This window comes from Fringilla coelebs (assembly GCF_963513975.1).
Source record: "Fringilla coelebs genome assembly, chromosome: 3".
Lineage (NCBI taxonomy): Eukaryota > Metazoa > Chordata > Aves > Passeriformes > Fringillidae > Fringilla > Fringilla coelebs.
In genome coordinates, this window is record NC_140030.1 from 251,673 (window position 1) to 268,995 (window position 17,323).

Here is a 17,323-nt window from a genome sequence, read left to right on the forward strand (position 1 = left end):
GCACTGCAAAGGCAGCAGTGCCAGGGAGAAAGGCTCAAGCTCCGACACAACCAGCAGTCCTGGGGATGCAGCTTTGCCTTTTCTGGTTGGGTGGGCATTGCAGGAATAGGAATACATCCTGCAACACTGCCAACTCTAATTCTAGCCTGCACTGGAGCCACAGCTTTCCCATCTGGAGGATTCCTCTTTTGACCACAAGCCCACTTGCAATCACTTCCTTTTTTATTTAGGAAAGGACCAGAATCTTTTAGATAAATTACTTCACTTCTGAACGTGAGGTGAGCCAGGCAGCCCACAGCTGTGGAGCAGAGAGGTCTGCTCAGGAACAGCTGCACATGAGCACTGCAGCTGCAGTCACACTGCAGCACATCCTGCAGCTGTAACAGCACAGACACCCACTTCTCCTGGCACGAGCACACACACATCCCTCCTGCTGCACCTGACAGAAGCAAAGCTTTGTGAAGCTGAAGGGAGCCAAGCTGTAACAGTGCTGAGGCCACCATTTCTACCCACAGCTGAAGAGCCACCTTCCCACATAGCCTCTGAAAGCAGCCCTGGAGCTGCACACTCTGGGAATGGCAGGTCTGAGCAGCTGCAGGATCTCCCTGTGGTGAAAGCCGTGGCTGCAATGCCAGCTCCACGGGTTTGCTTTTACAGGCAGCACTGGCTGCCCTGCAGGAAGATGGCAGCTGCATGGCACCCTGAAACTAAACTAAAGAAGGGAATTTCTTGAGTACTCAAGTCTTCCTATTAGTCTGAACTGAATGCCAGGGAGTTTGCCAGCATACAGGTACTAGATGTACTCACTCTTGGAAATCTCTCCCACTTGAACAAAGTCAGGAAAACACAATAAAGTCTGTGTGACAACATGATGACATCACCTTGTGAGAAGAGCAAGTCCCCAGGTTTACAGCCAGGTCAGGAGCAGAGTGCTCCTTCTGCCATGATCCTGTCTCCCTGGTACAAGCACAAACCTGCTACCCCAGTTCTGGAACAAAACAACAACAACACAGGAGTTCTTTGATGGGAACGAGAGGCTATTTCTGGATGACAGGTGATGCAGAGCATCCTTCCCTGTACACTGCCACATCAAAGAAGAACTCACACAGACAATAGCTCCAGGAAAGCAAAGACCTATTCCTCGGATCGAGAATACTTGCCGAAGTTGAACAACAGGTAGCAAAGCTGTCCCTTGAAAGGTCATGTCAAGGTGTGAAATAATGCATCCTGAATGCAGACAGATTTTTAGAGACATGGGAATAGCAGGAAAAACCAGAGCATGCAAGGATGCTCTGCACTGCCAGGAACATCACTGCTTACTTACGAAATAAACCATTTTGGCACAGGGTGGCTGCTCCAGCAGGGCATGTGTGTGCCAAACAGGCTGAGGGCAGCTCAGCAGCCTGAAGGCAGGCCCATTATCCCATGGGATAACGGGATGTTGGATAAGCCACTCGCTGCAGCCAGAGTCTGTCCACTTTATTATAAACGTGGGCTGCTACCAGCAGCACTCTTGTGGCTTCATGGACACAGCTGGGAGCTGCAGCTCCCGAAGTTCCACAGTGCTGGGAGGAGAACTCTCTGTGTATCAACATGAAAATCTGCAGAGCAGATGAACCCACAGATGATGTGCTTACAAAACCTCCAGGTTTCAGCGTCATTTCCTGTGTCATCCCCTTGAGACAAAAAGCTAAAGAGGAGACTAAAAGGCAAACAGTACCCAGTATCAATCACTCCTGCACCTGACAAGGGCCCCATCACCAGGGAATTCTGCTCCCAGTCTCTGGCACATCTGATGTGGAGGCGGAGAAGCACATGTACATACATGCTATCGTGCCAGGGAGCCTGCAAAGGAGTAGATGCCTTTCTCTGTTTGGGCAGTCTGTCTGATAAGGCAGGGGCACCCCCAGCAAGCATTACCTGACCCAATTTTGATCAGTCCGTTGTGCTGGATGAAGATGGTGTCACAGGTCAGGTTGCCATGGATGATGGGAGGATCACAGGAGTGGAGGTAGCTGGAGATGCAGAACAGAGCACTGGTCAAGGCCTTGAACCCCTCCCTTCATACCCTCCCACGTCAAGAAACATCAGAAGAGAACAGGAGAGCAAAGGGCACACGCCAGGGAGATACAGCAGCCGGGAGATACAATTCAGTGCCGGTACATCAGCCTCTGGCTGAGAACCAGGAACAAACAGGAATGGTCTCTAATGAATCTCCAGAACATGGCAGAGGTGGAGAGAAAGCTTTCTCCTATCAGTTCCCAAGAAACTCAGGGTACCAGAGGTAAAGACACCAACCCAGTAGTGCTGAGTGGATTCTAAAAGGGTAACAATTTTATTTTTGTACCAAAAATATCAGAGCCTTAGTCTGTCCCTACTCAGAGGGGACCAAAGAGGAACTTAATTCTATACATACGCAACTGGGCATGTTTGTCAGCAGGCACAAATAAAGCTTTTCAGTGCTGGGTCCCAGGTACACTCTGGTTTTGTATCTCACTCTGCTTGGGTTTATGTTAGCAGCTAGCACAAATGAGGACAGTCAGCTCCCAGAAGCTTATTAGAACCCAAACTATTCACCAATAGCTGTTATTTAGCCAAGTGGCACCAGAGTTTCCTCTGTGGAGTGCAAGCCATGCTCTGTCATCCAGGCTATTGTTTTTCTACAGTTCTAATTAGCTACTCACCAACTCTAGCCCAGGTGGAAAAGAGTTTTTAAAATCCACACCACATTCTACTCAGCCGTATTGCACTAAGATGGCTGCAGAAGAGCTGCACCATCAAGAAATGTTCACACACATCTAACACCACCATGCCTCAATATCCATGAATCCACTGCCTGTAACAGGCCTGCAGCCTGCCAACACTATGGAGGCTTTTCTCAGTCCTCTCAGATGGAACTTAATTTCCCCGTCATCTTTGCAACATCCTCCTGACCAAGGAGAAATCCAGATTATAAAGCTGGATCCTCTGGAGAGCTCCCTAACACTTAACTGCCCCATCAGTCCCAATGGCTGGGATCTCAAGGTCAGTACCCCTCGTACCTGAGAGCAGAGAGGATCTGGGTACACCACCGCTTCCATGCCTGCAGATACAAGAGGAAAAGGAGAAAAGTCATCCACAAGGAGCTAATCTGTAGTTCTGTGATTCACAGCCCACTCGTAGGAAGCAATACCTGCTCCAGCTTTTACTCAGTGCAGGTGTAAGGAATCAGCACTCCTACAGTCAGCTGTTTCTACATATTCCCATGGGTCAAGGAACACACCTGTCCTCCAGTCCCCCGTGTACAGACACCTTCCCCCCTTCCTGTGAGAGCCCCTGGACAGGGACATGCCTGTCACACCACACCAGAGAAGCTGCAGAGCTGCTGGCAGTAAAACAACCAGCACAGAACTGCTGTCCCAGAGAAGCTGCAGCTGAACTCAGTTACAGGGACACAGGGGAGCTGCAGCAGTGTGTTATCACCAGTTCTCATTGGGATCCTCTGCTGAAAGGGCTTTCCAGGGGCTGATGGCTCTAAAGAGTTATGGTCACACACGAAAAAAGAGTTACCTTTTCATTCATAGTTTTGTGGTTTTTCTTTGTCTTCTTCAGGAACTGTTTCAAGCTCCCTGAAGACATGTACTCAGTGATGAAGATCACCTGTGGGGCAGCATGACACGTTACCCTCCACCTTGCAAACGACCTAACAATGAGAACACAACAGCCTGATGGCTGCACTTACCCTGGCCTTGTTCTCTTTGACATCAGCCCAGTATTTGTGGAACTTCACAATGTTGAGATGATCCAGCTGAATTAAGTTGTCAAACACTGCTTTAACTTTCTCCTTAACATCAGAAAGACAAAAACATGTCATATCAGAGACCACACCAAATATCCTTCTTCCTTCTTGGGTCTTGGTCCCCTCAAACACTAACATATATGTCAAGCCCCTATGCTAAGAACAGGCAGGATCCCATTTTCTTCTGCACCGTGTCTCAGCAGATTTGATTGCCAAGTCTAAATGAACACAAGGGCTCATGGAAATAGCCCAACAGTCTTCCAGGACATTTCCTATACAGGCCAGGCTTAAGCCAAATTTGCTACATTTGGACAGCACAGCATTCCAAACCCAGCCAATAATCCACACAAAAAGTATCCATAATTCCACCCCAGGGCAGGGTATGCTCCTCACATCCTGTTGGGAGACACATGAACTTACTTCCTGAAGCTTGAAGTTCTTCCTCTCAGAGAACTGAACTTCATTCCAGACAACCTCCACGCCTTCCTCGGTGTCCATGGCCAGGTAGGCACTGTCAATCCCCGGGACATTGCGCTGGTTCACCTGCGGGGAAGGGTGAGACCCCTGTGAGCTCCAAGCCAGCCACACCTGACCACTGCCATGCACCACTCACTGGAAAACGATGAACCTGCTCATTAACTTTTAATTGAATGAGAATTCCAGGACAGGATTTGCACGTGTATCTTGGAACAGGGCATATCCCAAACACAAGTCACTGCAGAGCATGTGAGCAGCAAGTCCTGAGCACACCAGTGGGGAAACCTCGTGTGCACAAACACTGTGTTGCAGCAAAACTGCCTTCCACCAACAATATATTCGATTTTCATGGTTCAGGACACCTGTAGTTCATTGCACCACAAAAAATCCACTCCAACAACACAAAAGGGATACAGAAATGTCTCAATAACTCAGATGCAGCTTTGTGAAGGAGTCCTCTGAAAGGTGATGACACCTGAAACTCAATCAAAGCAGAGAGGAACAAGGGGAAAGCTGAAGCTTCAGAGGTGGGAACCAATGACACAAGGGAAACCACTACAGTAATTTCTTTAGTTAATAATTGTAAACATTGACCCAGCATAAGTACATCCACACTGAATATTAAAGACACAGATGAGCACTCAGAAAGCAGCTGTGGGAGGACATAAGGCTGAAAGAGCTGCAGAGATCAGAGGTGAACCCTGCTCCCAGCAGCAAAGCTTTCTATAACATTGTTCTTCTCCAGATATGCAGCAGCATTCAAAGATGAACATGGTCCCTTTCATCCAGCATCCATGGCATTTACTGTAATGCCTTTGCCAGGCAATTTCACAGGCACACAGCAGTCACAGTCATGGTGAATATCCCACTGCACCAGGCAACATGCAGTGACAGAACTGGATTCAAAGCACTTAGAGAGGACAAGAAGGTAGAATTCACCTTTTAATTGTCAACCTTTTAATTGTCATTACCATCCTCATCTGCTGACCACACACCAAGAATCACTTCACAGATTCATAGGACAACCCAAGTTGGAAGAGACTCCCAAGGATCACTGCAGTCCAGCTTCTGGTCCTGCACAGGAAAACCCCAAGAATCCCACCCTGTGTCTAAGAGCACTGTCCCAACACCGCCTGAACTCATACAGAGCTGGTGCTGATTACCAGGCCTGGCAGCTTTCAGCTGATCCAGTTTCCCCCCTGAGGTAAGCGATAACACACATTTGCCTGGCAAATCCAGACTCATCTTCTACTTCTATCACCTCCAAAACATTTCAGAGCTCCTCCTTCTCATATTGTGTCACCTTCTCTTTCCTCACTAGGGACCCCATCAGCATCCTATTGCTGGAAACGTCTCACCTTATATAAGAGCTCCCTCAAAAATCCCTTCTCCCTTGGCAGCCACTTTCACATGATCAAATTTACCCAATTTCATCATTCCAGCTGAGTTACTCTATCCCATTCTACTCCCTCCATAGCCTGACAACACAGAGTGACAGGCCACCAACACAGGTGGGATCCTTTAGGATCTCCCAAGGGACTCTGAACAGGCCCAATGACATTTCATACTCTGGCACTGCAGGTGACACTGCAGGGACAAAGGGTGCCAAGCACAGTAAAACCAGAGCGATACAGACTTCTCTGGCAACTCAGCAGTAAATGGGTATGACACGAGCAGCTAGCTGCAAGACGAGGCACAAGCAGGAATAAGGGGTACAGGCCAAAATTACACAAGGGGAGCCTGAGCTACAGAGGACAGCTATGGAAAATCACCACAGGAGGTGACAACCCAGTATGAAGCACACCACTTCCTTCCACTGGAGCTGCCTACATAACTGAGAGGTGAAAGGACTGAGAATTGGTTCAGGAAGGCGTTCATATTGACCCTAAAAACTTGATTTTATATATATATGTATGTATATAGATATACATGTATGTATGTATGTATGTATGTATGTATGTATGTATATGAACATACTGATAAAAACAGGCCAGGCCTGTTATATTTCATCATTAAAGAAAGCTGAAGGAATAAAAATAATTAAGGATAGAACATTTATTCCCTGACATTTTAAAATAACTAATATCTTAGGGATGACAGCAGCATAAAAATCACCCAGTACAATTACTAAAGCTGAATGGCAAAAGTCTTTAACTTCAGGGCAAGTTAAAGAAGCCCAAGGCAGCAGAAAGGCAGGTGTGTGTGAGCAGTGCAAGGACAAGGTAACAGCCACCACACTGACACCCAGTGCCCCTGCATCCCTTTGGATTCTCCTTCTTCATCCCAACTGCCTCCTGTTCACAGGAACACCTAAATGATGGAGTCCAACACTTAAAGGCCCTCTACTGAAAAGCATCCAGCTTAACTGGACTGAGTAAATCCTCAAGTACCAGCAACTACTGAAAATCTGCCCCAGTAATGCAGCTGGGGCTGCTGACCTGCCACATCTCCCACTTCTGGCCAAGCTCCCCGAGCATAAATGATTTCCATGACTCATAGGCAATAACCCAGAGCACCAGATATGAGTCAGGACACCAAACCCAGCTGACATCACCCATGGCAATTCTGTTCCTCAGAACAGCTTGGGGAGAAGAGTAAAAGGGAAAAATGCACACAGACAACTGAAAGGCAACAGCAGACTCCTCCTGCCTACCAAATCCCTACTGCACATCCCTTCCCATGCTCAGCAAAGCAGAATCCTAAACTCTCATGAAAACATTGAGATAATTTATTACTCTGGTGTTTGTCCCAGACAGCCCCAGAGCCAGCAGCTCCTACACTCCGAGGGAGGAAGTGATCTGAGCCCAGCTTAGCCCGAATTTCTGCAGCACAGCACAGGAAGCAGCTCTGCACTGCAGAAGTACAAACACAGCTCTGAGCCCTTGTAAGCAAAAGGAAAGGAAACTCAACAAGAATCTCAAGTACTTAAGGGAGTACAGGTGGAATGGCACAGTAGCTCTAAGGGGGAAAAAGTTTGGAAGTTAAAATTCCCTTTGGAAAGTTATTCCATTGTCCAATGCATATTTTTCCTATAGCTCTCAAACATCTGTATATCTGTTGCTGAAAGAGCATAGACTTTTGGAGAGACATTCTGTAGTTCACATGATCTGTCAATTAAACAAAAAATAAAAACAGCCTAAATCACAAGTCACAGCGATGATTTAAAATCTGGGGATAAAAGGTATAAAAACTGGGAAAAAGTGCACAATAACTAGAGTATCAGTACAGAATGGACTTGCACATTGAAAAAGAGCTGGGGAGAGGCAGCACACCAGGCCACAGCCTCACAGGAAGCCCCAGGTCTGGTTCAGAGTAGCATGAATATGTTACCCAGCTCCCCTGGCCACTTGTTTAAGCCAAAGAAAGGTGAAAGCTCTGCCCAACCACCTGGGAAATGGTTGGGACTAGAGATAAGAGACCCCCAGAGCCAGCAGCTGGCCATGAGGAGCACAACTTCTCTTGAGCTGTGGGGAAACGAAAAGCAGCAAATTTACCAACAGAAATTGAACAAAAAGGGCTCTCTGGGATCTGAGGCTAATCCAGAATGTAACATAATAAAGAAGGCCAGGTCCTCTGCAGGCAAAGGGAAAAGAAATCCAACAAAGCAAAGAAACAATGCTACTTCATGTTTTAATTAAACTGACACATTGGCCTTGGCAATTACAGTCATGGCAGTGAAATGCTGAAAGGCTTTAATTCAACAAAAAAATTAAAATAACCGGTGTAATTTAACAGAAGCAAGGAAAGGAAGGTATTATTACCCTGGCTGTACAGCCACATCATGCAGCAACTAAACTGTAAGGAAAAGACAATCTGACCATCAGCAATATAGTAATTGGTTCTTCCAGACATGCTGCAACAAGTAACAGGATCAAACACATCAGCAAGAAGTTAGTCTGTTAACCCAACTGCACACATCTGGACCATTTAAAGACAGAGCTGAAAGTCTCTGTGTGTTGAAGTTCTCCCTCACTCCTACCTTCACCGCACCAGCTCAGGAGTTGCTGTGCTCAAACCCAAGCCAAAGCTGACACATCCCTGTCACCTGCCATGGGTCCTGCTCTGTGCTGAACTGCACAGCCGAGCCCTGCTGGGAGCCAGCACACCCTGCACGGAGCCCAGGCCCCTCCTGCCAGCCAGGGCTGCATCTGCTCTACAGGAAAGGGACAAGTCTGGAACCCCTGCATGGTGTCACACTGCCTGTGTCACACCATCCTACAGGCTGTCACCCAGTGGCCATCCAGCCTCTCCAAAAGCACTCTGACAATTCTGGCTAAACAACACACTGCAGGACAGACCTAACTACAAATTCCCACCAGGAAACTCCCCAGGCAGTAGATCAGCAGTTTACAAAAACACAAAAGTATGACAGGAGTCAGGATACTTTGAGTAGAAACATCACTCCTCTGGATACATCACTGAGATTGGAAAAGCAGTCTCAGATCATCGAGTCCAGCCACTCCCCCAGCCCTGCCAAGGCCACCACTAATACATCCTGCACAATGCCACATCCACACTGCTTCTAAATTCCTGCAGGGATGGGAACTGCACCCCTGCCCTGGACAGCCTGTGCCAAGGCTGGACATAGCTTTAAGGAAAGAGTTTTCCTTAATACCCACCCTGAGCCTGCCCTGGCCCAGCCTGAGGCCGTTTCCCCTTGTCCTGTCCCTGTTCCCTGGGAGCAGAGCCCGACCCCTCCTGGCTGTCCCCTCCTGTCAGGGAGTTGTGCAGAGCCACAAGGTCCCCCCTGAGCCTCCTTTTCTCCAGGCTGAGCCCCTTCCCAGCTCCCTCAGCCTGTCCTGGGGCTTCAGCCCCTTCCCAGCTCCATTCCCTTCTCTGGACACACTCCAACCCCTCAATGTTCCCTCCTCTGGACACGCTCCAGCCCCCCAATATCCCTCTTGCTGGGAGGGGCCCAGAGCTGCCCGCAGGATTTGAGGTGCAGCCCCACCAGTGCCAAGTATCCCAGAAAGAAAGAGGCATCATTCCACCTATTTAATGGATACCAGAAATGAATACAAATTGCCTAATGCAAGACCAAAGGGACAAGTGCTCAGTTTCACTTGATGCTTCAAAACAAACAAGCAATCCAGTGGAGTCCAAGAGCTCAGTCACACTGAGCTGGTCTGTGGCAGGAGGAAGAGGCAATGATTCTTCATCCCTAACTCCCAAAGGGAAACAGAAACAACACAGCAAAATAAACAAGGGAGTGTGGAAGAAACCCCAATATCTATAAATAAGCCCATTTAGACAGTTCATCAGGAAGGTTCTGGTAACTGCACTGGGAATGAGTGCCAGCAGTGTGATACTCCAAGGAGAAAGGGAAAATCAGACAGGACAAACTCCATGTGACCTACTCCCAGTCTGCTCAGCCCATCCTGTTCTTCTGTGATACTTTCACTTGGCAGAGAGACCTTCAAATCACCGCAGGTAACTCTGAACAGCATCAATCACACAGGAGGGGTTGAAAGATCAGTACCCTGAACAGAAAATGCCAGAAAATTGGTATACTGTGGAAATACCAGTCTTGGAAACAATCCCCAGAGCCACATGAAACACTAATGAAAAGTGATCATTTTATGTTTTCTGATAATACTGGAGAAAGCAGGCAATGAGATGAGCAAACATATTTTAAACAGAACCATGAACATCTGATCTTGACACACATCTATAAATGGCAAAGCTGACTGCCATAAGATGTCAGAAGAAAAAATGGCTGCAAGGTGAGATTATCAGTAATTTTCAAATGGAATAAGAGTATTTGGATACACTATTCATGGGGTGTTTGAGAGAACTTCCAAAAGTATGCAAAAAGAACGATCAAGACAAGTGTCAAGCCAAGCCCTTAGCCTTGTCACCATCACCTGTACTGTCTTTTTGTTAAACTACTTTTCAAACTATTTTCTGTGCCAATGTGCTTCTCAATCTCTGTGTATGTGCACAGGCAAGCACACACATTTACAAGCAACCTTCACACCAGACGAGCCAGAGTTGGGACAAGAGGCCTTGGGGTCGGATTTTGCAGAGACAGAGGGCCTGGGAGGAAGGTACTAGACACCTGAAATGGGATTTTTCCTGAGCACTGATAAAGAGAAACAGGATACAACTTTCCTGCCATCCATGTCACCATGGGATGCCTGAAGATCACCATGGGATTCTTGAAAAGCACCATGCTTTCATGGCTAACCCAGTTCTGGTTGTGCCTCTGTCCATCAGGATTTGCCAGGCAGCCTCCCTGAGGCAGGATCTGGAGTCAGAGCCAGCACACAGCCTCTCCCCTCTGCTGGCCCAGCAGGAAGCCTCTCCCCAGTCCAAGCTCCACCAAAGCAGTGGCAGCTGTCAAGATACCAGGATGGCTGCCTGGGCTTCCCAAGACAGAGGGCTGGCGAGGGAAGGCTTTGGTGCTGCTGCAGACCATGGCATTTTTAGAACAGCTCTGTAAGGAATGCAGAGAGAGCTCCATCCCTCAGCTGCAGGCAGCCCAGCCCCTCCAGCCTCCCAGGAACTCTGGAGAGCAGCAGCCAGCCACCCCTGCTCCAGCCACTGCTGCAAGGAGTGAGTGCCAGCTGTCCATCACAGCCTGTGAGCAAGGACACAACAGGGTTGTGACAAAAGCTCAACCCCCTCTGCACCCTGAAGTGCCCCTCAGCTCATTCTGGCACATCCCAAGGGATCATTTCTTTCATGGAGCCCCCACATGAGCCAATAAAAATGTTAAAAGGCTTCACAAACTCCCTTCTTATTAATACCTTTCCTGTGGTCAAGTAATGCTATAAAAACTACAGCATGGCATAAGTTTTCTGCACCAACTGGAAAAAAATAGATCCATTGTCAAAACCTGTCAGGGAGCTGGCAGCCCTCTTAGTGCCAGCTTGCTTGGAGGACTGGTGCTTATCTTTTACTACCTCAGCAAGTTTCTTATCAGTCACAACAGAGGCTGAGAAAAATCAGGCTCCAGCATCCCAGAATCCAAACACTCAGTCTGTTAGCATTTTTTCTCCAAGAATCCCACACTCTGTCCCCTTGAAGAAATGTAAATCCAGAGGTACAAAAGTCGCCAACTGCCTTCAAATGAAAAATTTTTCAAGCAACTGAGACTCTTCCTAGAAGTGAGAAGACAACAAAGACATAAAGATGCAGCACACCCAGTGTTTCAGTTCCTGTCTCTCTGAGTACAGGTCCTCATGAATCACAGCTCTTTTCTTAACATTGGATAGTTCCAGCATAGATTGAGATCATCTGTAAGCCTGAGCACTGAAATCCAGCTGTAACATCCAGCCATCAAGAGCTGAGGAGTGCCAATCCAAATGTCAGACAGATCTTCCATAGAAAAAAAGAGAACCAAACTTATGGCAGTGTGCTGCCTAAATGAATTTTTTAACTTCCACTATCCAATGAAGAACGGCAAGACTGGACTCACATGCACAGGTGCACACTGTCTCAAACGCTGCTCCCTGAGCTCTGCTCCTGACCTGACAGCCAGGCCCACAAGCAACTCCACCCATCACACTGTCACAGTCTGCACGCCACCATAAGGGAAGCTGTGAAGGGCTGCAGCTTTCATCCCAGGGTGAAAAACCTCAGGCAGAAAAACAAGAATTACTCAACATGGCAACCACTGCATGCGCAGCCACACTGACACATGAGACATGTGCCCAGAGATAAGGCAGAAAGGAACATCTTGATCTCAGCAGTCGCTGAAGTGGGGCAGAACACAGAAAGTGCAGCAGGGGAAAGTCCGGCAGCTGATCTGCAAGTGAGTTAGTAACACATGAGCCACAGAGCAACAATCAGCCACCAGGTCACCGATGGCTATCAGGAACTGAAACATCCCCTTCAGCCACCCCAAAAATCCCCCTCAACACTTCAGAGTCTGCGGGACAGGTGCCCAACCCCTGTGCCTGCCCTCGGTGCAGGACAGCACGGGACAAGTTTCCAGATGACGGACAGGACACGAGCAGGGCTGCAAGAACAGCACAATGTTCTCCCACTGCTCTTGAGCAGCCTGGCACATTCTCTGAGAAAAGGTAAAGGTATTTAAGCACAGATCAATGCTCATTCTCCCATTTTCTGCCAGGCTGAAGAGCGCAGCAGCACTGGAAGAGAGCAGCACCACCCTGAGCAGGCTGTGCCTCGTGAGGAACCCATAGAAAAGGCAGCCAGGCCCAGGCCTCTGCCCTCTTCACCCTAACAGACACACTCACACACCCCGAAAAGGGGACCTGCTTGTGCCCACACAAGCATGGCACGGACTCCTTCTCTCCAAAGTACACTACAAAGATGTCAACAAAGTACTTCTTATAAAGCCTTGGTTTGCACAGTCACACGGTGTTCTCCTCCCCAGAACACGTACAGAGAGAAACTTGGTCAAGAGACAGCCCTGACACACAGCAAGCCCAAGGACATGGCCATCTAGGAGAGGTTGAGCCTCTCCTACTCACACGAGCTTGCCAAGCCAAACGCCATAACGCTGGGCTGAAAATAAAGACTCTACCGCAGCAGTGCACAACTCTTCCTGCAGTTATGTGTCATCCACGTAGCTTCCAGCAGGGACAGCCGGCACAGAGCTCTGAGTTTCAGGAGGCTAAACCTGACCTGCTAATGTGGTGCTGCAATCCTGCTCCATTAGGAAGTTTCTATTCCTAGGAGGCCCAGCAGATAATTCTCGAGATACCTGGACAACCCTAGTAAAGTAAGCTATGCATGCATGCTGCCTGCAAGAAGGAAATGGAAATGTCCTGTCACAGCAGGGCAGCAGAAACAGAGGGGTTGGGTTTTCAGGGAGAGCAAGCAGAAGAGAGCCAGGTGAGCACAGGCTGGGAGACCCCACCAGCCCTGTGACCACCCCGCCCTCATGCTGCGGGGCCTTGCCCTGTGCTTCAGCCATGGGACGAGACACTCTGTAAAGCCTCACCTGTGTGCTGGTCAGGAGAGCAACCACGGATGTGGGCACAATTCCACAGCCAGATTCAGCTCTGGGAGGAAAGCAGCACAGCCCACAACACTGCAGGAACCACAGGTACTTTTTCATGTTCCACAAAAAATGGAATTTGGGGAACATAAGCATTTTCTATCTTGTTAAAAAGGGTTCCTAGTTAAAAATGTCACAGAAGCATTTGATTTTATTAAAACTACTCTGAACTTTCATGGGAATTACACTCTTTGCACTCCAGAAGCTCCCTGTTTATAGGAAGAATTACAATCAACAAACTCAACACTCAATCCTTTTTTACATCTGAAATTTAAGCAGGAATAGAACACAGAATAGCCAGCTGAAAGGGACCTCCACAGATTTCCTGGTTCCACGGTTCAACCCAATCAGGGCTGGCCCATGTCACAGCATGCTGGGCATTGTCCAAATGCCTCAAACACAGACAAGCCTGGGGCACCGACCTCCTCTCCAGGAAGCCTGGGGTAGGTGTGACCCTCTCAGTAAGGAGGGACCCTCTCCCTCTTGTCCAGCCTGAGCCCCCCCAGATGAAGCTTGGAGCCGTTCCCTGGTGTCCTGGCCCTGGATCCCAGGAAAAAGACCTATAGAGGAAGTATCCCCTCTCATGAACATCCGGCTCTGTTGTGTGTAATAGCCCCAGGATGGGGTTCTGTGCCGTCCCATGCTGCTCCTGCCTGGACGAGGTTTGCTCTCTCGAAGCCAAGGCACGTGCTCGCTCCAGCCGAGCTGCTGCCGCCCAGCACCCGGTCCCTGCACTCCGCCCGCTCCTGTCCCCGCTCAGCCCTGTTCCCAGCAGCGTTTCCCCTTGTGAACCAGTGTGTTTTCGACGGTGGACACGGCTGGGCCGGGCCGGGCTCGGCTCCGCTGGGACGGCGCTGCCCCGGTCCCCGCCCCGAGCCCGGCGCAGCCCCGAGGGTGTGGCCGCCCCGGGGCGTGGCCAGTGCGGACCGCAGCCAATGGAAGCCGCCGGCGGTGATGTAACGCTCCGCGCCGCCTGCCATTGGTTGGCGAGGCCGACCCGCGGGCCCCGCCCTGGCCCGTGGGCCCCGCCCCCCGGTGCCCCGGGACCGGCCCTGGTTCTGGTCCCGGTCCCGGTTCCGGTTCCGAACGGGCCGCGGGCCGCTAGAGAGGGCCCGAGGCCGCTTTCTGCGAACCGGGAACAGCAGCCAGGGCGTGCGGGGACGGCACGGCCAGCGCAGGCCGTCCGGCCCCCCGCCACCGTTCCGGGACCGGCGGCGCGGGCACCGTCCCGCCGAAAGCTGCTCGTTTCGGTAAGCAGGCACCGACATCCCCGGCGCACAGCCAGCCCGCCCCTCCCTGCACAGCTCCACCTCTGCTGTAGCGAGTGCATCGCTCATGGATGGTAAAACAATCTAAAAAAAAAAAAAAAAAAGAGCGAGGCCATTACATTTCAAAACCTACACCCGGAGCACGGCACTCGGAGCAAGCAGGAAAGGATGTCACACATAGGAAGTGCCAGAGCAGACAGAACATGCTGTCTCAACCGTGTGTGTGCACCCATTCCTCTCCAGATTATCATGTCTCATTGTTTCCACGGTGCCACCTCATCCCATATCCAGCAGGCACTGCCATAATAAAAGATCGGGATTGCATCACTGGGAAAAGGTCGGCAAATGCTTTTTCCACAAGTGACACCATCTCCTGAGAGCAGTGTGAGTAAGAGCCTGTTAACACACTGCACAGACAGGAATAACCAGTGTGGACTGAGGAAAAAGGGCACTCTGCTCTGGGACACCCAGCAAAGCTGTTACACCAAATAAACTCCAGGTTATGATATCTGCAGTGAGAGAGTTTACTCCAAAGAGCAGATCAGCCCAAATGATTATGACAGCAAAGACAGTCTACTGTCATGCAGTTCAGGCAACAAAAGCCTCTCCACAAGCTGGGGGCTAACTGAGACACAAATTCACATGTGAAATCCAGAGACACAGCAGGATTTCACTGCAGGGTCAGACACGTCTGTGCAGCCTGGCTGAGTGAAGGCTTCAGCAGCAGCAGCCCCGAGCTCACCCAGACCACTCAACAATAATGTGTTCTGTGCCCCTGACACCCATGCCTCAGCCTGTGGTGGTACAGCAGAGCTCTGACCTCCACAGTGGCAACCTGAAGCCATAAGACAATCATTTAGCCACACCGAAATGCCAGTTAATTTCATTTGTCTGCTGAGGGCAGACTGAAATCCAAAGAAAACACTAGAGCCTCCCAAATGTTACTTGTCTGTAGGAGAGCACAGAAAACCCTGCGTCTTTGTGTCTAAATGATCAGTACTAAATAAAACACACTGAAAAGACAACACAAACAAACCAGCTTTGTTCTCCAGCATGTGCCCCTTCAGTGCAGAGCAAGAGATAAAGCACTTCAGGTATGGAAGATACTGTGAAGGACACAGCCAGACATTCACACTTCTTTAAAAAAAGAGAAAAAGAAAACTTTTTTTTTCCCTAGTGTTAAAGCTACATTTGTAACTAATCTGCAGAGCCACACCAGAACAGGCACATTCTGACCACACCATGGGCGTTTGGCTCGCACTAAACCAAACCATGACAGATCTCAGCAAGCAAAGGTGAACAACTGCAGGGAATCCCTGACCTTACTCCGACCTCCAAATTTACATCAGAACAAATGAGTCTCTCACCACCCTGCGGGTTTGCACTGCCCTTTTCGCAGTGGTGGACAAAGCAGACAATCCCCTGTGCTCAGCCCCTGAGTTGGCAGAGAAAAGCCCCATCAGCACTTGTGCCGCAGCACGTTGTGTGGCTGTCAGCACCTGCCAGGGCTGCACAGCCTGCCCAGCCAGGGGAGAGGCACTGTGCCAGCACAGAGCAGAAACCAGTTCGTGCAGACAGCCCCCAGGAAGAAAAACAGAGCCCAGCAAGGAGTGGAAAAAAGGAGAGTTCCCAAACGCCACGATGTAATCTCCTTGTGCCTTGACACAGCACGCTGCCAGCACACGCACTGAGGGTGGGGAGGGCAGCAGAGGCCGAGTGGCAAGGCTGCATGAGCCGACTGTGCTGCATCCTGGCTGCAGACGACAAAGCAATGCTGAGGAGCCCGAGTAACCGGCTCAAGTACCTGGCCACCTCGGCAGCAGGTACACCCACTCCCCAGAGAATGCCACGAGCTGTCCAGTCACTGCTCCTCACCACTCCCAGAGAGAAAGATCTGTGAATCTTTCACTGGGAGAGCTGGGGCCACTCCCCACTCCCCAGCAGCAGCAGCTGGTCGTTGACAGCGGCCTGCGGCAGGGCACACATCCCTCCCTGGCCGCGCTCCAGCCCGCACGCTCCGGGCCCAGGAGCGGCAGCCGGGAGGCAGGAGATGGGCCACCCATCTCCCCGCCTGCCGGGAGCGCGGCGGACCCCCTGCGGGGCCTGGCTGTCCCGGGAACAGGTGGCAGGAGGAGCGGGCATGAGGGGGGGAAGGTGGGGGGGAGGCGGCACAAGCGCCCCCCGGGCCCCGCCCGGGTTCCCCCGCAGCCCAGCTCCGGAAGCCGGTTCCCGGCACTGACCTCCTCGCGCCGTTTCTGCCAGCGGCCGCACGGCGACTCCTCCAGGATCTCGGACTCGTCCTCGCTCTCCTCCTCCTCCTCCTCTGGGGGCGCCGCGGAAGTCACCGGCGCAGACACCGAGGTCATCCCCGGGCCAGACGAAGCGGGCTCTGGCTTGGGGTCGGAGCCGCTGCTGGGCACCTGCTTGGACTCGCCCTCCGACATGCTGCGGTCGCACACCCTGCGGGAGAGGCGCGGTCCGTGAGGCGCCAGGCCGGACCGGGCCCACCGCGCCGGGCCGGGCCGCGCCCGCCGGGCCTGTCAGCCGGGCCCACGCCCCGGGCCTGCCAGCGGCGCCCGACCTGGCCGGTCCCGGGGCGAGGCGGGGGGCGAGGGGTGGGAGCCGCGCACTTACCGGGCCCGCAGCACCTCCCGGTCCCGAGCACAGCCCCGCCGCAACCGCCGCGCTGCGTAACGCGCCGAGCGGGGTGGGGCCTCCGCCGCAGCCAATCAGCGCCGCGAGCTGCGCGTCAGCACCCGCCAGTGGCCGGCGGGCGGGGCCCTGCGGTGCGTCACGACAGGGGGCGCCCTGCGCGAAGGGCCGTGAAGG

The 17,323-nt window shown here is 51.2% G+C and overlaps 1 protein-coding gene across 1 annotated transcript in view; it reads right to left on the reverse strand.

Annotated features, from left to right (window-relative positions):
• NRBP1 (nuclear receptor binding protein 1) overlaps positions 1 to 17,208 on the reverse strand; it is a 34,899-nt gene extending 17,691 nt beyond the window's left edge. The window contains exons 1-7 of the mRNA XM_084202697.1: positions 17,129 to 17,208; positions 16,735 to 16,954; positions 4,199 to 4,321; positions 3,722 to 3,823; positions 3,550 to 3,639; positions 3,042 to 3,082; positions 1,921 to 2,015 (exon numbers count right to left, since the gene is read on the reverse strand). Coding sequence (XP_084058823.1) covers positions 1,921 to 2,015; positions 3,042 to 3,082; positions 3,550 to 3,639; positions 3,722 to 3,823; positions 4,199 to 4,321; positions 16,735 to 16,938 — 655 coding nt within the window. The 5' untranslated portion in view covers positions 16,939 to 16,954; positions 17,129 to 17,208. The remainder of the gene's footprint in view (positions 1 to 1,920; positions 2,016 to 3,041; positions 3,083 to 3,549; positions 3,640 to 3,721; positions 3,824 to 4,198; positions 4,322 to 16,734; positions 16,955 to 17,128) is intronic.
• Between the last annotated feature and the right edge of the window lie 115 nt (positions 17,209 to 17,323).